At 42.8% G+C, this 24,766-nt stretch overlaps 1 protein-coding gene across 3 annotated transcripts in view; it reads left to right on the plus strand.

Annotated features, from left to right (window-relative positions):
* Positions 1-24,766, plus strand: part of lca5 (lebercilin LCA5) — a 107,250-nt gene that overhangs the window by 39,791 nt on the left and 42,693 nt on the right. For all 3 annotated transcript variants that reach the window (XM_043686965.2, XM_087982435.1, XM_043686966.2), the window contains one exon: positions 2,949-3,076. In XM_043686965.2, the coding sequence (XP_043542900.1) occupies positions 2,949-3,076 (128 nt within the window). The remainder of the gene's footprint in view (positions 1-2,948; positions 3,077-24,766) is intronic.

A 24,766-nucleotide genomic window follows, 5' to 3' on the forward strand; every position in this document is an offset into this window, starting at 1 on the left:
CAGTCATCATTGGCGCCTGTAAAAGCTAATTGCCTATTGACAATCTTTGTTAAGGGAAGATTGAAGTTGAATACTTTAACTTAATTTTTTGAGCAGGTAACAATAAGAATCAATTAAAGTAGCATCCTTAGTGTAGTCCACATCGTCTTTAGCAAGACATTTTTAAGTTCTGGGGTCAACACAGGCCACAAAGTGATATAGGCAGGTTAAGTAAGTGCACACAACAAAATGGCAGATGGAACGTAATATGGAGAAGTACAGGACCTTGGTAAGGCCACATTTGGAGTACTGTGTGCAGTTCTGGTCGCCTCATTTTAGGAAAGATGTGGAAGCTTTGGAGAGGGTGCTGAGGAGATTAACCAGGATGTTGCCTGGAATGGAGAATAGGTCATACGAGGATAGGTTGAGAGTGCTAGGCCTTTTCTCATTGGAATGGCGAAGGATGAGGGGTGACTTGATAGAGGTTTATAAGATGATCAGGGGAATAGATAGAGTAGAGAGTTAGAGACTTTTTCCCCGGGTACAACAGAGTGTTACAAGGGGACATAAATTTAAGGTGAAAGGTGGAAGGTATAGGGGGGACGTCAGGGGTAGGTTCTTTACCCAGAGAGTGGTGGGAGCATGGAATGCGCTGCCTGTGGGAGTGGTAGAGTCAGAAACATTGGCGAACTTTAAGTGGCAATTGGATAGGTACATGGATGGGTGCTTAAGCTAGGACAAGTGTTTGGCACAACATCGTGGGCCAAAGGGCCTGTTCTGTGCTGTATTGTTCTATGTTCTCTATGGAATTTCTTAATTTTGTTCATAAAATCGAAAAGCAGAAATGTTTTGGAAGGTGTGAGAATCAAATGTTAGTGTTGAAAGAGATTTGGATGTGCTTGTACAAGGAACTCTGAAAATTAGCATGCAAGTACAACAAGGAACTAGGAAGGCAAATGGCACATTGCATTTTATTGTGAGGTTGTTGGGTAAAAGGAATACAGTTTAGAAATTTGCAGATGATGTAGGAAGTGTTGAGCGGGACAGCAGGAGGATGTCTGTTAAATACATAATAATTGTAAGTATATCATAATGTTGGGTAGAGGTAATGTATAAGGGGTCTTGCAGTGAACGGTGAGGTAGAGAGGAGAGAGAGAGACTGGCAGCCAGTGTCTGGGTTAGACTAGGACAGCAACTAGCAACGATTGGGAACTGGAAGGTCAGTAGCTTGTTAGTTCACGGCAATAATGGCAGATAGAGATGCAGTGAATTGGGTTGAAGTCTTATTCTCAGCAGGCTGGTATTGAAATTGTGGTTTATTCGGGTGAAACAAAAGCTAGGAGAAAGTGAGGACTGCAGATGCCTGATAAAGGGCTTCTGGTCAAAATGTCGACTCTCCTGCCCCTCAGATGCTGCCTGACCTGAAACGAAAGCTAATCTGTGACGAAGAGTTTTGAGGGCTGTAAACCTTCTTTGGGGTGGTTGAGGATTGAAAACTTGGAAATGGAAGGAGAGGGTTTGAAGATGCAAATCTTGTTGCGAGTGTAGGAGTTGAATAATTTGTTAAAATGGAGAGGATTTCTTAGTCAAGGGAGCTGAAACCATACCCATTTAACACAGTGGATGTTTAAAGGTAGATTATTTGCTTTGTGTATAATATACTTGTAAGAAAGAGACAATGATGTAAATAAAGCGTTATCAGTCTTTTTTTCTGGACACATATTCCATGCTGTGTGATTAGCGCATGTCTACATACATAACAGGTATATTAGCTTAATGGTGTAATTGTTTACACTTGCTTTCATTGGTCAGAACATTAAGTATAGGAGTTGGGACGTCATGTTGTGGCTGTGCAAGACACCTTTCGAATACTGCTTATAATTTTGTTTGCCCTGCTGCAGGAAGGATGTTGTTAAATTAGAAAGGGGGCAGAAAAAAATTACAAGAATGTTGTTGAAACTGGAGGATTTGAGTTAACAGAAGAGGCTGCATAGGCTGGGACTTTTCTCCCTGGCACATCAGAGGCTGAGGGGTAATCTTATTGAGGTTTATAAAATCAGGAGGGGTATAGATATGGTGAATAGCCAAGATTTCTTCCCAAGGGTAGTGGAGTCCAAAAGTTGAAGGAAAAGGTGAGAGGGGAAAGATGTAAAAGGGATCTGAGGGGTAACTTTTTCACACAGGATGGTGCATTTATGGAATGAACTGCCAGGGTGGTAGAGGTGATATCAGTTGCAACATTTAAAAGACAGTTAGACAGGTACATTTTTAGGAAAAGTTTAGAAGGATATGGATCAAACACAGTCAAATGGGACTAATTAAGTTTGGGATACCTGGTTGGCATGGATGAGTGGACCGAAGGATCTGTTTCTGTGCTCTATGACCAAATTAATCTGTAACCAAACTCTGAAGACTTACTGATAAATTTACTGAAACAGATGTAAAAGAAAATTTTAATGCACAAAAAACTGCTGCAGGTGTGGAACATTGACACCAACACAGAACTGAATGACATGTTTCCTTGTTGACTCCAGAATAAACCGTAAATGTCTCCCTCTTGTATGTATTGTCTCCAAAAATAGAATTACATGCTAACGTGACAATATATAATTTTGTCAGATAAATCAAACTTGTCTTATTCACTGGTCAGAAACTAAACAATTCGCTGCAAATTTCAAGTTAATTAATCAACTAATTATTCAAATGTTACTTAATGTACTGATGATGTTTTAGAAAACATTGTAAAATGTGAATATGTATAGATAATGATTAAACAGTGCCTGTATTGTGCAAGGCCATTATGGAGGGAAAGTAATCAACTAAAAGGCCTATCTTCTGAAATAAACTGGATTTTAAATAACTGACATTTGTTGGTCTCATCTGCTTTGCCAAAAGAATTTGACTTGTGTGAATGAGTAATAAAAACAAATAATGACATACTAGATAAATTGTTTTTGTGTCTACTTTAGCAACAGTACCAAAAACTGCAATTGGAGTGCAGACTGAAGAGTACTACTTGCCTTTAGAGTTCCCAACTCCACCCCTCGTTGCGTGTGGTGAAGAAGAACTGATGATAAAAGGAGAATATTCACAAATGGTATGTTTTACCTAACATATATGCTTTCTACAAAATGGTTAAGAATTATTACACATCACTCCACAAAATCAATATTTGTTTTAAAAAGTCTAATAATGAAGAAAAAGCTAAACATTGAGGTTACAATGCAGATAGTTATGTAGCGGATAGAATACGGGAACACCAGTTTTTGTAAGCTTTTATTTATGGAGTAACGCATTGCACATTGTACATCTTTAAGACCCACCTGCAATGGAGATGTGTATATATCAACAGTGGTACGTTCACAATTACTGCCCACCACTTTAGTTAATTTGAAATTTGCAGAGGCGATTGCATAATGGTACTATCGCGAGACTATTAGTTAGAGACCCAAATAAAGTTCTGGGGACCAGGGTTCAAGTCCTGCCATGGCAGATGGTAGAATTAGAAATCAGTGGGGCAGATGGTGGTTCAGTGGTTAGCACTGCTGCCTCACAGCACCAGGGACCCGGGTTCGATTCCAGCCTTGGGCAACCGTCTGAGTGGAGTTTGCACATTCTCCTTGTGGGTTTCCTCTGGGCTCCGGTTTCCTCCCACAGTCCAAAAATGTGCAGGTTAGATGAATTGGCCAAACTAAATTGTCCATCGTGTTGAGGAATATGTAGGTTAGGTGCATTAGTCAGGGGAAAATGTAGGGTTGGGTCGAAGGGCCTGTTTCCACACTTTAGGAATTCTAAGGAAAAAAAAAGATTCTAATGTAATTAAATATCCAATTGGAAACAATGAACATTATGATGATTGGGGAAAAGAATGTTCAATTGTGTATAAGGAAAAAAAGGCACTTATGGCATAGTGATAGTGTTCTTACTCTCACCTAGAAGGCTTGGGTTCAAGTCCTAACTGCTCCAGCAGTATATCACAACACTCTGAACAGTTTGATTAGAAATACCAACAAAGATAAACAATTAACGGTCAATGATTCTCATGTTATAAATGTTTATCTTGGCTAGAAGGTAGGAAAGCAATACATGCACCAACTGCATGTAGAGATCACATTGGTGATTTTATATTAATGCAGTTGTCACAGTCTTGACTGTATTTAAAAGGTAAAGAAGAGATAACTAATGTCTTTATTAAATTGAATTCTAATAATTCTACCCATTTGAAGAGACATTTGCATTAATTACAGATTATAAAAAGTGGTATGGTTCCTTCTTATTAAATTGATTAGATCTTTTGTCTTCAGCCATTCTAATCCCTCGGTAAAACAAGATCTTTCCTTAGGAATCCCTTTCTCACCAGAAAGTGGCAAAATCAAAACTATACATGGGGTGGAATATAATCTCTGAACGCAAACTGGTTCAGTCCCATTTTCCTTCCAAAATCAGAATGGAATTTTGGTTTGATTTTAATATAAAATGTTTTTTTTCTTTGCAGTAAGCAGGTACCATTGTTACTTAATAAGTTATTCCTCAACCCTCAACTCTTGTTGCAACCTATAAATTTATTTAATATAAAGTACTGAAGAAACCTGATAAGTTTGACAGTATCTGATGTTGACAGTCCAGGGTTTCAAAGAAGATCACACAAAACATTAACTTTGTTTCTCTCTCCATCACTGCTACCAGACCTGATGAATTTCTCCGAGTACTTTCTGTTCTGGCATATTAATTCCTTTGCTTTTATTTTAATGGATGTATTTCTTCTCTTCATTTTAATTACCTCCAGTTTCTTTTATTTTGTTTCCCTCAAATTTTCTGTGCTGTTCTTTTCATGTTCCTTTGAGGACATTGACATTTTGCTGAGCAAGTGTTTTATGATGCCTTCTGTACTCAGCCCCATAAACTTTAACATGAGGCTGTTCATATATCAGTGTTGAGCCTAATGTTTACCTCGTTTAATGTTTAATCATGAGCACATATGTATTGAGGCCACTGTTAGTGAGTAGGAGTTATGAATAATCCCTAATTCAGTGTTGAGACCAACCCTCCTGCCTTCTGATAAGATCTGGTTAAGGTTCCCTAATGGTACAGAGAAGAAATTCAATCTAGAGGCTTTCTAATCTGCAAAACCCATCTACATAGAAAAAAAACTCAGCCATTGGGAAAGCTTTATCTATTTTTCTTTCAGTTCATCCTTTACTGTACTCCATTCTTCAAGAATAAAATTGACTATCCTTTTCAATACTTTTGCTGAGTCAGCTGCTAATAAACTCCAGTGTGATTCAACATGACTGTTGGACCACATGTATTGTGTGGGAAACTTGAGTGTGTACTTGCATAATGTCACCATGTGACATCATATATAAAAGCATTGACATTTTGTAATGTATTACTGGCTTTGAAGGTAGATATTCAGATGTAGAAAATTTTCTTTGTGAAATTAATTTGTAACTTAATCATCAGATTCCCAGCATAAAAGTGTTACTTAACTTTAGTAGACTTTTTATGTTGGTAGAGTGTTCATGGTGAGTCAGCAGTTTTATAACCAAAGTGATTAAAAGAAGGGTTAGAGAGTTAGACAGGTAAATATTTGGAGGAAGAAAAGCAAAGGATCGAGAGAAGAGAGTGACATATGAAACAGAAAGAGAGAAATTATCCAAAAGAAATTGTCATCCAGATTTAAAAAATTATAACTGTGGAAACCAGAAATAGTAGAGAACTAAAAGGTAAAATAATGTCAGTAGATAGAGATTGGGGATTAAAAACAAATTGCGTAGAGTGAAACATTTTAAAGCAGATTTTTGGGCACGTGCTGCAAATCTGAAATATAAGCAAAGTGCTGGAAATACTCAAAAAATCAAGCGTCAGTTGTGGAGAAAGAAAGAGTTCATGTCTAATGACAGTTGTTGACCTGAAATGTTAACTTTTTTTGTTCACAAATGCTGCTTCCTGCAGTGAGCTGACCAGAACTACACACAGTACTCCAGTTGTGGCCTGACCTCTCTTTAATGGCAGAGATTTCTAGATTTATGCTATCGTTGGTGTGGAAAAAGTGCTTTCTAATTTCACTGTTGAATGAGCTAGTTCAAATTTTAAGGTCATGTTCTTTTGTTCTTGATTTCCCCATTAGAAGAAATAATTTCTCGCCTTGTGACCCGTTACATACCTTTCAGCATCTGAGAAGAGTTGATCTGATCATCCCTCAGTCGAGGCGTACAAGCCAAATTCACACAACCTGTCCTCCTAATTTAACTCTCTAAGGCCATTTCTTTTGGTTAATTTGCATTTAACCCCCTCCAAGACATCCTAAGGGACATGTCGCAAACTGAATATAGTACTCTCACAAGGTTTGAACAAAGCTCTATGCAACTGATTTATAATTTAAGTATTCCAACTCTATTGGGATTAAGGCCAACATTCCAATTGTTTCTTAGTTTCTATTTGTATCAGCTTACAATTTTGTATTGATTTGTATCTTTTAATTCCCAAATCTCTTAGATCTGTAACTGTTCTAATTTCAAATCCATTTTTTTGGGTGCCAATAACCTTATCTCCAACTTCTTGTCTTTATTGCTTATCCTTTTGCCATTATGATTACTCAGTTTCTTTGTCTGTATTCCTGTTTCTCCTTCAGCAATAGCTGCTATACTTCAAAAGCTGCTGCATTCCTTCAACTAAGTATGCTATCAGTAAAATAAAAGACTTTTTACCTTTACCAAAAGATTATCTTTAACTTATAGGAATTGTTTAATGTTGAAAATTGATGACCTTTCATCAGAACTGGGAAAAATTCTAAATATAATATCTGGGCAGCATGGTGGTTCGGTGGTTAGCACTGCTGCATCACAGTGCCAGGGACCCAGGTTCGATTCTGACCTCAGGTGACTCTGTTTGTGGAGTTTGCACATTCTTCCTGTCTCTGTGTGAGTTTCCGCTGGGTGCTCTGGTTTCCTCCCACAATCCAAAGATGTGCATGTTAGGTGAATTGGCCATGCTAAATTGCATAGTGTTAGATGCATTAGTCAGGGGTAAATATAGGATAGGGGAATGGGTCTGGGTGGGTTACTGTTTGGAGGATCGGTGTGGCCTTGTTGTGCCGAAGGGCCTGTGTCCATACTGGAGGGAATCTAATCTAAATAATAGCTTTAAACATGTCAGTGTTTTGGGGAGAAGATCTGTGATGGAGTGGAGTGTGGAGAGATTAAATGGCAAATTGACAGTGCAGAGTCAAAGGGAGTGGTTGCTTTTACTCAAGCCTACATTGAGGTTCATTGTAGGAGGCTGAAGGAAGTGGTCAGCATAAGGTCGAAGTGGGAAATTAAGATGATTGCTCATGCTCATAATTTTTTAAAAAATTGTTAATGAGATCGGTTTTAGGCTAGTATTTTTTGCCCATTGAGCATTTAAGGTGGTAGATTTCCTTCCCCATAGAACATTAGTGAACCATGTGGGTTTTTATGATGTGATTACTGTTAGGTCAATGACCTTCTATTGAATTCAAATTTTACCATCTTCCATCTTGGAATTTGAACTCATGTCCCCAGAATGTAAGCCTGGTATTTTGGATTATTAGTGCAGTGACATTACTAACAAGCCAGTGCCTCTCCCTTCTGGTTAAAAGACCACTTTAAAATCAATAAGAGTAAATGTAACAGAGAAAATGGGTGGCCAGGAGCAATGTTAGCCCACTAAGGACTGAAAGAGGACCTAAAAGCGGCACAGTGGCTCAGTGATTAGCACTATTGTCTCACAGCACCAGATTTGATTCCAGTCTTGGGTGACTGTCCGTGTGGAGTTTGCACATTCTCCTGTGTCTGCATAGGTTTCCTTTGGGTGCTCAACTTGTCTCCCACAGTCCACAGATGTGCAGGTTAGGTGGATTTGCTGTGGTAAGTTGTCTGTTGAGTCCAGGGATGTGCAGGCTAGGTGGGTTAGCCAGGTAACTTTGGGCGAAAGTGGGTACTACAGACGCTGGAGATTAGAGTCAAGATTAGAGTAGTGCTGGAAAAGCACAGCAGGCCAGGCAGCATCCAAGGAGCAGGAAAATCGACGTTTTCGGCAAAAGCCCTTCATCAGATGCTGCCTGACCTGCTGTGCTTTTCCAGCACTACTCTAATCTTGACAGGTAAATGTAAGGTTATAGGGATACAATGAGGAACTGGGTTTGGGTCTGGATGGCATGCTCTTTGAACGGTCTGAGTGACTTGCTGGGCTGAATGGCAATTGAGCTTTATGCACTGTAGGGATTCCATGATTTTGTCAGTGACTATGGGTAAATGGCAGACATGTTGAATGATTATTTTGCAATATTTAGGGTAGAAAAGGAGGATAGCTTGCCAGAAGTCTGGAGGAACCGGGTCAGGAACTGAGTAAAATTAAATAAATCATCAGTAATGAGAAACTTAGTGGAACGACAGAATGATCGTTTCCCATGACCTGACTATTTCCAGCCAACAACTTTAATGGAAGTCGGGGAGCACATTGTAGACACCCTAACAATAATCTTAGATACAGGAGTCCTCCCACTGGATTGGAAAATTGCTCATGTCACTCTACTTTTTAAGAAGGGGAAGGAAGAAATGGTGAGGCAATGGCCTAGTGGTATTATCACTAGACTATTAATGAAGAGCTTTTGCCCGAAATGTCTATTTTCCTTCTCCTCAGATGCTGCCTGATCTGATGTGCTTTTCCAGCACCACTCTAATCTGTTAATCAAGAAACTCAGTTAAAGTTCTGTGGACCCGAGTTTGAATCCTGCCAGGGCAGATAGTGGAATTTGAATTCCATTTTAAAATAATCTGGAGTTAAGAATGCACTTATTCACCAACCTTCTTCACGGAAGGCAATCTGACATCCTTACCTCGTCTGATTTACATGTGACTCCAAACGCACAGCAGTGTGGTTGATTGTCAGTTGCCTTCTGAAGTCGCCAAGCAAGCCAATCACTGCAAAGACTCAAAGAAATGAAATCAGACTGATCACCTAGCATCGACCTAAGCATCAGAAAAGTCAATAGAGACAGCCCTGTTGACCCTGCAAAGTTGTCCTTCCTAACATCTGGGTGCTAGTGCCACAGATTAGTCAAACAACAACTGACATAGTCATGCTCTAGGATTCATACCTTCTAGAAAATGTCCCAGAAACCACTATTACGATCCTGGATATGCCCTGTCACACAGGCAGGACAGACCCAGTAGAAGTGGTGGCACAGCGATATACAAATCGGAAGAGAGTTGCTCTGGGAGTCCTCAGTATTAACTTCAGACCTCATGAAGTGTCATGGTTTCAGGTTAAATATGGGCAAGGAGACCTCCTGTTGATTACCACGTACCGTCCTCCCTTGGCTAATGAATTGGTACTCCTCCATGTTAAACAATATTTGGAGCAAGCACTGAGGATGGCAAGGGCACAGAATGTACCCTGTGTAGGTGTTTCAATATCCAGCACCAAGAGTGCATAGCAGCAGTACCACTCATTCAGTTGGTCAGGTGCTAAAGGACGTAACATGCTAGACTGGATCTGCAGCAGGTGGCGAGGAAACCGACGAGGGAAAATCATACTTGACCTCATCCTTACCAATCTGCCAGCTGCAGATGCATCTGTCCATGATAATATGTAAGTATTAGATCTCATATTTTCAGTGAGAGTCCGAGGCGTGGTGCACATTACGATGACCTTTGTTTGCAATCTACAGCTCAGTTACAGCATACAGCAGCAAGGCATCAAGGCACGAAGGCATCTTAACTTATACGATTTAAACTTAGGAGTGCACATGCTCCCCTTTGAGTACTGTTAGTCAGCGGAGCCATGTTGTTTCTTTTGTAATTGGCTCTTGGTTTACTAATCACTGAGATGGACAGGTATGTTGTCTACCCCCAGTCACAAACTTTCACAGACTTCCTTGTCTTTCTTTTCACAATGCTTCACTGTGTTAATTACCAGTTAATTAGATCAGAAACCTTTACATTTCTCATTACAGGGATTACAAAAGAATATTTATTCCTCAGTGCAATGATAGGGGGAGGCATTTTTATTGAATGAAACTGTTTTGAATCTTGTAGTGATGCTTGTAGTATATTACAGGTCGATTAAATAATTCAAGAGAAACAACTAATTTTGCAACCTTGACTTGTTAGAAGCAATGTACGGTGCTGCTATTGTTATTAAATGTTACGTGTTGTCATCTATGTCCTTGCAAGAATGATTACACATTCAGCAACCTTGAGAGGTGTTACTGTCAGCATTAATTGTGGGCAGCCCGAACAGCCATTTGTGACTGAGTTATGGGCATTTATTTGTCGATGATAGCGAGTTCAGTACAGCCTCGACAGTAAGAGTGACTACCCATACCAATCAGATATTTTAAATTAATCTAGTCCCATTTAACCCCTACCCCTTTAATCCCTTCCTATTCAAGTACTCATCCAGATGCCTTTTAAATGTTGTAATTGTACCTGCCTCCACTATTTCCTCTGGCAGCTCATTCAAATCATGCACAGCACTCCAGAGGTTACTGGCCTCCAGTCTGAAAAACAACCTTCTTCCACCACCCTCTGTCTCCTATCTTCAAGCCAATTTTGTATCCAAATGAACCAAAATCAAATAATGCTGGAAATCACAGCAGGTCAGGCAGCATCTGTGGAGAGAGTGAGCAAGCTAATGTTTTGAGTCGAGATGACTCTTCATCACAACTTCAGAGATCTCTATTCAAATGGCTAGCTGTCTCTCTGGATTCTATGTGATCTTACCATGTGGAACAATGTTGAATGCCTTGCTGAAGTTGATGTAGCCAACACTCAACACTTCGCCTTCATCAATCTTCTTTGCCACTTGTTCAAAAGACTCAATCAAGTTAGTAAGGCATGATTTGCCAGGCACAAAGCCATGTTAATTATCCCTAATCAGTCCTTGCCTTTCCAAATACGAGTAAATCCAGTACCTCAGAATCTCCTCCCGACAACTTACCCACCACTGGCGTCAGGCTCACCAGTCTACAGTTCCCTGGCTTTTTCTTGCTCCTTTTCTTAGATAATGATACTACATTAGCCAACCTCCAGTCTTCCAGCTGTCACCCATGGCTATCAAAGATACAAATATCTCAGCTAGGGTTCCAGTAATCACTTCCCTAGTTTCCCACAAAGATTTGGGAAGGTCCCAGGGATTTATCCACCTTTATGCATCTCATTCTCTGTAATATGGACACTTTTCAAGATATCACTATTTATTTCTTGCAAGTTCTCTAGCTTCCATATCCTTCTCCACAATAAATGCTGATTCGACATACTCGTTTAGTATCTCACCCATATCCTGCAGTTTCACGCTTGGACAGCCTTGTTGATTTTTATGAGGCCCCTATTCTGTCCCTGGTTACTCTTTGGATTCTTCTTAACCCTATTCGCCAAAGCTATCCCATGTCCCATTTTTGCCGTCCTGATTTCCTTCCTAAGTATACTCCTTCAGAGTACATCTGGGAAAATTAACAAACAGTGAAATTCACAACTAATCTTGGAGGAACCTGTTTGGGAGAGGTCACAGCACAGAAACAGATAAGTAAATATTTTAAGTCTGCAGTAGTGAGTAAGTGATTATAAGTTTTATTGAGATATGTCTCTTGATTAAACTTAAAATATAAGCCATAAGATTAATTTAACCTGGAGCAATGTTTTGTAGAGGAATAAGACAGTGCTATTTTCTGGGTCTACAGATTGAAAGAAGCAAAAATAGTAGAGTGATATGCTCTTCTTGTCGGATGTGGGAGTTTTGGGACACTTTACGGGTTACTGAGGATTGTATCTGCAATAAATGCTGTTGATTGCGAAACCTATCATATCGAATGGATCGGTTGGAGAGGCAGTTAGAGGCAATGAGGAATATACAAGAGCAAGGGCATGTGATGGGTGGCAGTTATAGAAAGGGTGGAAAAGTCGCAGATACAGTCACATAGATGGGATAACTCCAGGAAAAGTAAGAGAGGTAGGCAGTTAATGCAGGAACCTTCTGTGTCTACACCATTTCAAACAAGTATACTGTTTTGGAAAATGTAGGAGGTGATAGATTCTCAAGGGAACGTAGCACAAACAGTCAAGGTTCTGGTATTGAGACTGGCTCTAATGCAATGAGGCGTACGTCGGGTTCCAAGAGATCAATTATGTTTGGGGACTCTCTAGTCCGAGGTCCAGACAGATGTTTCTGTGGCCAGCAGTGAAAAATCAGAATGTTGTGTTGCTTCCCTGGTGCCAGGATCAAGGATTATCAGCGAGAGTGCAGAATGTTCTCAAGGCGAAGAGGGGCCAGCAGGAGGTCATTGTACACATCAGAACCAACAAGGTAGGAAGGGAAAAGGTTGAGATTCTGAAGGGAGATTATACAGAGAGGTAGGCAGGAATTTAAAAAGGAGGTCCTCGAGAGTAGTAATATCTGGATTACTGCTAGTGTTATGAGCTCGTGAAGGCAGGAATAGGAGGATAGAGCAGATGAATACGTGTTTGAGCAGCTGGTGTATGGGAGAAGGATTCACATTTTTGGATCTTTAGAAGCTCTTTAGGGTAGAGGTGACCTGTCCAAGAAGGACGGATTGCACTTAAATTAGAAGGAGGCTAATATACTGGCAGGGAGATTTGCTAGAGCTTCTCTGGAGGATTTAAACAAGTAAGGTGGGGGTTGGGGGGGTGTTGGCGGGGAGACCCAGGGAGATAGTGAGGAAAGAGATCTGGTACAGTTGAGAACAAAGGCGAGTCAAACAGTCAGGGCAGGCAGGGACAAAGCAGAGAACTAGATAGGACTGATAAATTAAACTGCATTTATTTCAATGCAAGACACCTAACAGAGAAAGCAGATGAACTCAGGGCATGATTAGGAACACGGGACTGTGATATCATAGCAACCACAGAAACACGGTTCAGGGATGGGTAGGACTGGCACCTTAATGTTCCAGGATACAAATGCTACAGGAAGGGCAGAAAGGGAGGCAAGAGAGGAGGGGGGAGTGGCAGTTTTATTCAGGGATAGCATTACAGCTGTACTGAGGGAGGATATTCCCAAAAGAACATTCAGGGAAGTTATTTAAGAAGTTATTTTAACTGAGAAATAAGAAAGGGATGATCATCTTATTGGGATTGTATTATAGACCCCCTAATAGTCAGTGGAAAATTGAGAAACAAACTTGTAAGGAGATCTCAGCTATCTGTAAGAATAATAAGGTGGTTATGGTAGGGGATTTTAACTTTCCAGACATACTGGGACTGCCATAGTGTTTAGATGGAGAGGAATTTGTTAAGTGTGTACAAAACAATTTTCTGATTCAGTATGTGGTTGTACCTACTATAGAAGGTGCAAAACTTGACTTACTCTTGGGAAATAAGGTAGGCAGGTGACTGAGGTGTCAGTGGGGAGTGAGGGTGGGGGGGAGCACTTTGGGGCCAGTGACCATAATTTTATTAATTCTAAAATAGTGATGCAAAAAGTAGACCAGATCTAAAAGTTGAAGTTCTAAATTGGAGAAATACCAATTTTGACGGTATTAGGCAAAAACTTTCAAAAGCTGATTGGGAGCAGATGTTACAAGGTAAAGGGATGGCCTGAAAATGGGAAGCCTTCAGAAATGAGATAATGAGATCCAGAGACAGTATATTCCTGTTAGGGCGAAAGGAAAGGCTGGTAGGTATAGGGAATGCTGGATGGGTAAAGAAATTGAGGGTTTGGTTAAGAAAAAGAAGGAAGCTTTTCTGAAGGTATTGACAGGATAGATTGAGTGAATCCTCAGAAGATTATAAAGGCAGTAGGAGTGTACTTAAGAGGGAAATCAGGAGGGCAAAAAGGGGACATGAGATAGCTTTGGCAAATAGAGTTAAGGAGAATCCAAAGGGATTTTACAAATGCATTAAGGACAAAAGGGTAATTAGGGAGAGAATAGGGCCACTCAAAGATCAGCAAGGCGGCCTTTGTGTAGAGCTGCAGGAGATCTGGGAGATACTAAATGAGTATTTTGCATCAGTATTTACTGTGGAAAAGGATAAGGAAAATAGATGGTGACATCTTGAAAAATGTCCATGTTACAGAGGAGGAAGTGCTGGATGTCTTGAAATGCATAAAAGTGGATAAATCCCCAAGACCCGATCAGGTGTACCCTAGAACTCTGTGGGAAGCTAGGGAAGTGATTGCTGGGCCTCTTACTGAGATATTTGTATCATCGATAGTCACAGGTGAGGTGCCGTAAAACTGGAGGTTGGCTAACGTGGTGCCACTGTTTAAGAAAGGAGGTAAGCAGGGAACTATAGACCAGTGAGCCTGACATCGGTGGTGGGCAAGTTGTTGGAGGGAATCCTGAGGGACAGGATGTTCATATATTTGGAAAGTCAAGGATTGATTAGGGATAGTCAAACATGGCTTTGTGCGAGGGGAAATCATGTCTCACGAATTTGAATGAGTTTTTTGAAGAAGTACCAAAGAGGATTGAGGAGAACAGAGCGGTAGATGTGATCTAAATGGATTTCAGAAAGATGTTCGACAATGTTCCCCATGGCACACTGGTTAGATCTGATGCAATACAGGGAGTACTAGCCATTTGGATACAGAACTGGCTCAAAGGTAGAAGACAGAGGGTGGTGGAGGGTTGTTTTTTAGACTGGAGGCCTGTGACCAGTGCAGTGCCACAAGGTTCGGTGCTGGGTCCACTACTTTTCATAATTTAAATGAATGATTTGGATGTGAGCATAAGAGACATCGTTAATAAGTTTGCAGATGACACCAAAATTGGAGGTGTAGTGGACAACAAAGAAGGTTACCTCAGATTACAACAGGATCTTGATCAGATGGGCCAATGGCTGAGAAGTGGCAGATGGAGTTAGATAAATGCGAGGTGCTGGATTTTGGGAAAGCAAATCTTAGCAGAACTTATACACTTAATGGTAAGGCCCAAGGGAGTGTTGCTGAACAAAGAGACCTTGGAAGTTCATAGCTCCTTGAAAGTGGAGTAGCAGGTAGATAGGATAGTGAAGAAGGCGTTTGGTATGCTTTCCTTTATTGGTCAGAGTAATGAGTACAGGAGTTGGGAGGTCATGTTGCGGCTGTGCAGGATATTGGTTAGGCCACTGTTGGAATATTGCGTGCAGTTCTGGTCTCCTTCCTATCGGAAAGACATTGTGAAACTTGAAGGGGTTCAGGAAAGATTTACAAGGATGTTGCCAGCATTGGACGATTTGAGCATCAGGGAGAGGTTGAATAGACTAGGGCTGTTTTCCCTGGAGCATCGGAGGCTGAGGGGTGACCTTATAGAGGTTTAAAAAATCAAGAGGAGCATGGATAGGATAAATAGACAAAGTATTTTCCCGAAAGGTGGGGGAATCCAGAACTAGAGGGCATAGGTTTAGGGTGAGAGGGGAAAGATATAAAAGAGACCTAAGGGGTAACTTTTTCACTCAGAGGGTGGTACGAGTATGGAATGAGCTGCCAGAGGATGTGGTGGAGGCTGGTACAATTGCAACATTTAAAAGACATCTGGATGGGTATATGAATGGGTTTGGAGGGATATGGGCTGGTGCTGGCAGGTGAGACTAGATTGGGTTGGGATATCTGGGACAAGTTGGACCAAAGGGTCTGTTTCTGTGCTGTACATCTCTGACTCTACTGCCCTTATACACTTCTAGGAATTCACTTGATACCAGCTGTCTGTACCTGACATATGCCTCCTTTTTCATGACCAGAGGTCAGTTTTTCTCGTCACCCAGCATTTTCTATAGCTGCCAGCCTTGCCCTTCACAGTAACAGAAATATACTGTTTCAGGATTGTTGTTATCTTATTTTTGAAGACCTCCCCACTTTCCATCCGCTCCTTTACCTGCAAATAGTCTCTCTCAATCAACTTATGAAAGTTCTTGCCTAATACCTCAAAATTGGCCTTACTCCAGTTTAGAACTTTAACTTTCAGGTCAGATCTATGCTTTTCCATAACTATTTTAAACTAATAAAATTATGATCATTTGCTGCAAAGTGCTCCCCCACTGACACTTCAGTCACTTGCCTTGCCTTATTTCCCCAGAGAGGGTAAAGTTTTCACATACTGAATGAGAAAGTTTTCTTGTACACACTTAACAAATTCCTCTCTATCCAAGCCCTTAACACTATGGCAGTCCCAGTCTATGTTTGGAAAATTAAAATCCCCTACCAATGCAACCCTATTATTCTTAGAGTTTACTGAAATCTCCTTACAAATTTGCTTGTCAATTTGCTGCTGAGTATTTGGTTAGGGGGTGAGGTGGTCTGACTATTATACAATCCCTATAAGGTTATCATCTTATGTCTCAGTTCCACCCATTTAATTTCACTAAACATGCTCCCAGGAGTGTCCCCCCCTAAGTACAGTTGTAACTCTATCCTTAAGTAAAAACCCCACTTCACCTCCTCTCTTGTCTCCCTTTCTATTCTTCCTGAAGCATTTATACCCCAGAACATTAAGCTGCCTGTCCTGCCCTTCCCTGAGCCATATTTCTGTTATAGCTATAATATCTCAGTCTCATGTTCCCATGAGTTCATTTGCCTTACCTGTTAGACCTCTTGCGTTGAAATAAAAGCAGTTTAATTCATCCATCTTACCTTGTTCTCTGCCTTGCTCTTTTCTGCCTTGACTATTTGACTTGTTCCTCTTCTCAACGGAACCAGCCTCAGACTTATCTCTTTTTAGCCTTGTGGAAATGAAGTCATGCCTACACATTGAGAATAACCCCCATCGTGTTGTGTGGCACTATCATCGTGCTCAATGGGACAGATTTCGAACAGACCTAGCAACTCAAGAGTGAGCGTTCATGAGGTGCTGTGGTGATCAACAGCAACAAAATCATACTCCAGCACAATCTGTAACCTCATGACCGAACATATTCCTCACTCAACCATTACCATCAAGCCAGGGGATCAACCATGGTTCACTGGAGAATACAGGAGGACATGCCAGGAACAGCATCAGGCATATTTGAAAATGACGTGGCTAGCTGGTGAAGCCACCAAACAGAGCTTCATTGCATGCCAAACAGAAGCAGCAATTGATGGACCGAGCTAAGCATTCCAGAACCAACAGATCAGATCACTTCCAGTTGTGAATCGTGGTGGACAATTAAAGAACTCATTGTAGGAGTAGACTCCACAAATATCTCCATCGTCAATGATGGAAGAGCCTAGAACGTCATTGCAAAAGAAATGGCTAAAGTATTCACAGCAATCTTCAGCCAGGAGTGCAGAGTGAATGATTCATTGTGCTCTCCTCCACTGGTTCCCAGCATTACAGAATACCAGTTATCAGCCAATTTGATTCACTTCGCATGATATCATGAAACATTTGGACACACTGGATACTGCAAAGGCTTGAGCCCTGACAGCATTCAGGCAATAGTATTCGAAGACTTGCCGCTCCCTCAGCCAAGCTCTTCCAATACAGTTACAATACTAGCATCTACCCAACAATGTGGAAAATTACCCAGTTATGACCTGTACATTAAAAATCAGGATAAATCTAACCCAGCCAATTACTGCCCCCTCAGTCTACTCTTCATTATCAGTAAAGTGAAGGAAGGTGTTATCAACAGTGTTATCAAGCAGGACCTGATCTGCATTAACCTGCTCAGTGATACCCAGTTTTGCGTTCCGCCAGGGCCACTCAGCCCCTGACCTCCTTACAGCCTTGGTTCAAACACGGACAAAAGAACTGAATTTCAGAGGTGACGGAGAATGACAGCCCTTGTCACCACAGCTGCACTCATCTGAGCATGGCATCAAGGAGCCCTAGCAAAACTGAAATGAATGGGTATCAGGGGCAAACTCTCCACTGGAATTTTACCTGGAGCAAAGGAAGATGGTCATGGTTGTTGGAGGTCAGTAATCTCAGCACCAGGACAGCTCTGCAAGGTAGTGTCTTCGGCTCAACCATCTTCAGTTGCTTCATCAATTATCTTCCCTCCATCATAAGGTCAGAAGTAGGGATGTGTGCAACCATTTGTGAACATGTTCACCATTTATGACTCGTCAGATACTGAAGCAGTCCATGTTCAAACGCATCAAGACCTGGATAATATTCAGGCTTGGGCTGACAAGAGGCAAGAGGCGCCCGACCCCGCCCCCACGCCGATCTCCGTCCCCGCCCCCAGACCTAACCCCGCCCCCACACTCAGCTCCAGCCCCACACCAGGTCCTAGCTCCCAGCCCTGCCGTGTTTTCACCATCCCTCCAGACCTACCCCTCTCTGAGGATGAAAGATCAGTCCTCAGCAGAGGCCTCGCCTTCATTCCCCTACGCTCCCAGATTGATGAATTCAACACGCGGCGTGACGTCGAACAATTCTTCCGCCGCCTTCGCCTCCGCGCCTACTTCTTTAACCAAGACTCCCGCCCACCCTCTGACGACCCCTTCTCCCGCCTCCAACACACCCCATCCACCTGGACACCCCGTGCTGGCCTCCTACCTGCCCTCGACCTCTGCATAGCCAACTGCCGCCGCGATATTAACCGCCACCTGAACTCCCCCACCCCTCTCACCCACTCCAACCTCTCACCCTCGGAACGTGCAGCCCTCCACTCACTCCGTTGCAACCCCAACCTCACTATCAAACCAGCAGACAAGGGAGGCACGGTAGTAGTTTGGCGCACCGACCTCTACACCGCTGAGGCCAAATGCCAGCTCGCAGATACCTCCTCCTACTGCCCCCTTGACCATGACCCCACCCCCCACCACCAAACCATCATCTCCCAGACCGTCCATAACCTCATCACCTCGGGGGATCTCCCATCCACCGCCTCCAACCTCATAGTCCCACAACCCCGCACCTCCCGCTTCTACCTCCTGCCCAAAATCCACAAACCTGACTGCCCCGGCCGACCCATTGTCTCCGCCTGCTCCTGCCCCACCGAACTCATCTCCGCATACCTTGACACCGTCCTGTCCCCCTTAGTCCAAGAACTCCCCACCTACGTTCAGGACACCACCCATGCCCTCCACCTGCTCCATGATTTTCGCTTCCCCGGTCCCCAACGCCTTATTTTCACCATGGACATCCAGTCCCTGTACACCTCCATCCCCCATCACGAAGGACTCAAAGCCCTCCGCTTCTTTCTTTCCCGCCGTACCGACCAGTACCCTTCCACAGACACCCTCCTTCGACTGACTGAACTGGTCCTCACCCTGAACAACTTCTCTTTCCAATCCTCCCACTTCCTCCAAACGAAAGGAGTAGCCATGGGCACCCGCATGGGCCCCAGCTGTGCCTGCCTTTTCGTAGGATATGTGGAACAATCCATCTTCCGCAACTACACTGGCCCCACCCCCCACCTTTTCCTCCGCTACATCGATGACTGTATCGGTGCCGCCTCGTGCTCCCACGAGGAGGTTGAACAGTTCATCCACTTCACCAACACCTTCCACCCCGACCTCAAATTCACCTGGACAGTCTAAGATTTCTCCCTCCCCTTCCTCGACCTTTCTATTTCTATCTCAGGCGACCGAATCAACACTGACATCTACTACAAACCAACCGACTCCCACAGCTACCTGGACTACACCTCCTCCCATCCTGCCCCCTGTAAAAACGCCATCCCATTCTCCCAATTCCTTCGACTCCGCCGCATCTGCTCCCAGGAGGACCAGTTCCAAAAACGCACATCCCAGATGGCCTCCTTCTTCAAGGACCGCAATTTCCCCCCCAACGTGGTCGACGATGCCCTCCACCGCATCTCTTCCACTTCCCGATCCTCCGCCCTTGAACCCCGCCCCTCCAACCACCACCAGGACAGAACCCCACTGGTCCTCACCTACCACCCCACTAACCTCCATGTACAGCGCATCATCCGCCGCCATTTCCGCCACCTCCAAACGGACCCCACCACCAAGGATATATTTCCCTCCCCTCCCCTATCAGCATTCCGTAAAGACCACTCCCTCCGTGACTCCCTCGTCAGATCCACACCCCCCACAAACCCAACCTCCACTCCCGGCACCTTCCCCTGCAACCGCAGGAGGTGCAAGACTTGCGCCCACACCTCCCCCCTCACCTCCCTCCAAGGCCCCAAAGGAAACTTCCATATCCGCCACAGATTCACCTGTATCTCCACACGTATCATCTATTGCATCCTTTGCACCCGATGTGGCCTCCTCTATATTGGGGAGACGGGCCGCCTACTTGCGGAGCGTTTCAGGGAACACCTCTGGGACACCCGGACCAACCAACCCAACCACCCTGTAGCTCAACATTTCAATTCCCCCTCCCACTCCACCAAGGATATGCAGGTCTTTGGACTCCTCCATCGTCAGACCACAGCGAAACGACGGTTGGAGGAAGAACGCCTCATCTTCCGGCTAGGAACCCTCCAACCACAAGGGATGAACTCGGATTTCACCAGTTTCCTCATTTCCCCTCCCCCCAGCCTGTCTCAGTCAAATCCATCAAATTCAGCACCGCCTTCCTAACCTGCAATCTTCTTCCCGACCTCTCCGCCCCCACCCCAGTCTGACCTATCACCCTCACCTTGACCTCTTTCCACCTATCACATTTCCGACGCCCCTCCCCCAAGTCCCTCCTCCCTATCTTTTATCTTAGCCTGCTGGACCAACTTTCCTCATTCCTGAAGAAGGGCTAATGCCCGAAACATCGATTCTCCTGTTCCCTAGATGCTGCCTGACCTGCTGCGCTTTTCCAGCAACACATTTCCATCTCTGATCTCCAGCATCTGCAGACCTCACTTTCTCCGCAAGTTAATTCCCACCACACAAATGCCAGGCTATGACCATCATCAATATGGGACAATCTCTCCACTGCCTTTTGACATTCAATAGTGTTACCATCGCTGAATCCCCAACTATCAATATCCTGGGGGTTACCATTGACCAGAAACTTAACTGGGCTCACCACAGGAACACTGACTACAAGAGTGGGTCAGAGACGAGAGTAAGTAACTTGCTTCCTGATTCCCTAAAGCTTGTCCAATCTGTACACGGCCCAAGTTAGGAGTGTGATGGAATACTCCCCACGTGCCTGGATGGGTGCAGTGCTAACACTCAAGAATCTTGACATCTTCCAGGACAAAGCAGCCCACTTGATTGGCAGCACATCCATAAGCATTTACTCCCTCCACTATTGATGCTCAGTAGCAGCAGTGTGTACTATCTACAAGATACTGCAGAAATTCACCAAAGACCTTAGACAGCACTTTCCAAACCCATGACCACATCCATCTAGAAGGAGAAGGACAGCAGATACTTGGGAACATCCACCACTAAAAGTTCCCCTCTAAACCACTCACCATCCTGACTTGAAAATATATCACCATTCCTTCACTGTGGCTGGATCAAAATCCTGGAATTGCCTCCTTAATGGCATAGTGGATCAAACTACAGCGGTGGACTGCAGCAGTTCAAGAGAACAGCTCACCACCACCTTCTCAAGGGCAGCTAGAAATGGGCAATAACTGCTGGCCAGCCAGCAACACCCAGTCTACAAATGACTTTTTTTAAGGAGAAGGAAACCCAGGAATTACAGACCAGTTAGCCTAACATCTCTGGTGGGGAAATTGGTTTGAGTCTATAATCGAGAATGGGGTAATTGAACACCTTGAAAATTGTCAGTTAATCAGGGACAGCCAGCGTAGATACATGACAAATAGGTTATGACTGACAAGCTTGATTGAATTTTTTGAAGCGATGACTAAAGTTAGTGGATAAGGAATGTATCTGGATGCTGCTCATATGGACTCCCAAAAGGCATTTGAAAATGTACCAAATGAGAGGTTGTTAACTACGGTAGAAGCTCATGGAATTGAGGGCATATTACTGACTGGAAAATTGGTGGAGTGGCAGAGATCACATAAAGTGCCTGGATAAAGGGGCGGCACAGTGGCACAGTGGTTAGCACTGCTGCCTCACAGCGCCAGAGACCCGGGTTCAATTCCCGCCTCAGGCGACTGACTGTGTGGAGTTTGCACATTCTCTCCGTGTCTGCGTGGGTTTCCTCCGGGTGCTCCGGTTTCCTCCCACATTCCAAAAATGTGCAGCTTAGGTGAATTGGCCAGGCTAAATTGCCCCTAGTGTTAGGTAAGGGGTAAATGTAGGGGTATGGGTGGGTTGCGCTTCGGCGGGTTGGTGTGGACTTGTTGGGCCGAAGGGCCTGTTTCCACACTGTAACGTAATCTAATCTAAAAAAAAAAGTGGGGATAATTGGTTTTCAAATTGGCAAGGTGTGACCGGTGGTGTCTCTCAAGGATGTGTGTCAGGACCTTAATTATTCACATTATTTATTGCCAACTTGGATAATGGCATAGAAAGTCACATTTCCAAATTTGTAGATTACACAAAATTAGATGGCATTGTAACTGTATAGATGATAGCATAACATTACAAAGGGATAGACTAGGTGATAGAGCAAAACTGGCAGATGGAGTTCAGTATAAGTGTGAGGTTATCCATTTTGGACCAAAAAAGGATAGATCAGGGCACTTGCTAGTTGGTATGAAGTTAAATACAGAGGACCTAGCGGGTTCAGGTGTTTAGGTTTTGTTTTCTGCGCTTTAATGAATTTTTAAATCAAGAAAGCTAATCAAATGTTGGCTTTTATACCAAGAAGACTGGAATACAAGGATGTAGAAATTATGCTGCATTTATATAAAGCCCTGTTTAGACTACACTTGGAGCACTGTTAGCACATCTGGGCACCACACCTTAGGATATATTGGCCTTGGCTGGAATACATTAGTTTATAAGAGTGAGGTATTAAGCTATGAGGAGAAAGTAGACAAATTAGGCTTGTTTTCTTCAGAATTTTAACATTAGGGGTTATCTGATTGAAGCCTTCAAGAAATTGACAGGAAAAGGCAGGGTAGATAAAGATAAACTATTGTGGAACTGAGGGGCAGAGTCTGAAAACTGGAGCCAGATCATTCAGTAGAAATGTCACAAAGGGAGTAGATGTTTGAAACTTGAGTCACTGCCAATCTTGCACTTGATCAGGGTTACCATAACTTTTTTCTTTATTTATTGATGGCATGTGGACATTGCTGTCCAGCATTTATTACCTATCCTAAATTTCTGAAGTTTGTATAGAGCTTTTTTAATTTGAACAGCTGCATAACTCAGAGTGAGGTATACCACATGCTGTTAGACAGGGATTTCTAGGATATGAAGTCAATGACCGTGAGGGAATAGCAATATAACTCCAGGGCAGGATATATGGGGTGTGGAAGGGAAACTGAAGGTAGTTATGGTCCTATGGATCTGCTGCCATTGTTCTTCTGGATGGATGAGTTTGCGGGTTTGGAAAGAGCTGTCTAAAGAGACTTGGAGTTACTGTAGTGCATCCTGCAGATGGAATGCCATTGCTGCTGCACATTGATTGTGTCGGAAATGAGTGTTAATTGTGGTGATCAGAATGCCAGTCAAACAGAGTTCTTTGTCCTGGATATGTTGAGCTTCTTGAATGTTTCTGGCACTGCAACTATCCTTGTCGATGGCATTCTGATTTGTGCCTATAGATGATGAACGGGCATAGGAATGACAGGAGTTGAACTACTCACCACAGAAGTGGTAATGCATGCTAGCTGTAAAATTGAGCCAAAACCCATTTGTCACCACAGCTATAATTACAGTTCATGCAAATTGGTCAGTTCTACCTCATTGTTGATAGTTGCCTTATAGTAGCTTTCTCTGGTGAGCCAACATCAATTTGCATACAGTGCCACTCTAATTTCTTCCTCATTGTTACTTCATCACTTTGATCTCTGCTGCAATTCTACAACAAAACTACGTAGCTCAAACCTATCTCATACCTTGGTCGAGCCACCCACAAACACTGAATCATATTTCACTATTGTGCCCTCACTTTTATGAAGAGCAAGAGAGATCTTTTCCACAGAAGAAATGTTGAATCTATCAGTGGAAATTGAGATTATCTGACTGTGCCATGTGTAACTAAGACAGATCTTGTTAAAATGTCTCTGTTTATCCTATTATCATAACCCATTCCGATCCTGAGGCTTAGGTTAAATTTTGGATTGTGATTAGAAAGCAAGTAATGGTTAAAAAACAATATCTAATAGTGTTTAGAACCAGATTTATATTTATTTGTATTATTTGGCATCTGTTTGTATTTCTTCTTACCAACTCGATTTCAGTATTTTGTAGTTTTCACAGTTTTGTTTTGGAGAGTTTTCTTTTTCTTACAGTTCATTTTCTTGTTTCTCTTCTGTTTGCGGTTCACAGCAGTATGGCCCACCACAAATCTTTACAAGTCCCTGTTTGAAAAGCTACCACTCAGTCCTATTATAAATATGTATTTATATGAGGAAAGGCTAGACAGGCAAGGCCTGTATCATCTGAGTGTAGAAGAGTTGGAGGTGACTTATTTGAAACATGTAAGATCCTGCAGGAACATGACGGGGTGAATATGGAAAGGATGTTTCCTGTTGTGGGAGAATTTAGAATAAGCGATGCTAGTTTAAAAACAGAAGGATGCCCATTTAAGACAGAAGGAAATTTTCATTCTCTGAGGGCTGTGAGTCTTTGGAATTCCCTTTCCTCAAAAGGCAGTGAATGTAAGATCTTTATTTAAGACAGCGGTAGATAAATTCTTGATGACAAAGGGGATGATAGATTATTGGGGATATGCAAGAATGTAGAATTGAGGTTAAAATCAGATTGGCCACGATCTTCTTAAATAGCAGAGGAGGCTCAAAGGGCCAAGTTTTGTTCATTGTTTCTCTTGCTAAGGAAACTTTGCTCTCCCTCCTTTCTTTCTCTAAAATATTCTCCAGACTAGAACTAGATT

Source organism: Chiloscyllium plagiosum, unplaced genomic scaffold (assembly GCF_037043375.1).
Source record: "Chiloscyllium plagiosum isolate Xiang-an unplaced genomic scaffold, Cpla_swu_hap1 HiC_scaffold_3, whole genome shotgun sequence".
NCBI classification, from domain to species: domain Eukaryota; kingdom Metazoa; phylum Chordata; class Chondrichthyes; order Orectolobiformes; family Hemiscylliidae; genus Chiloscyllium; species Chiloscyllium plagiosum.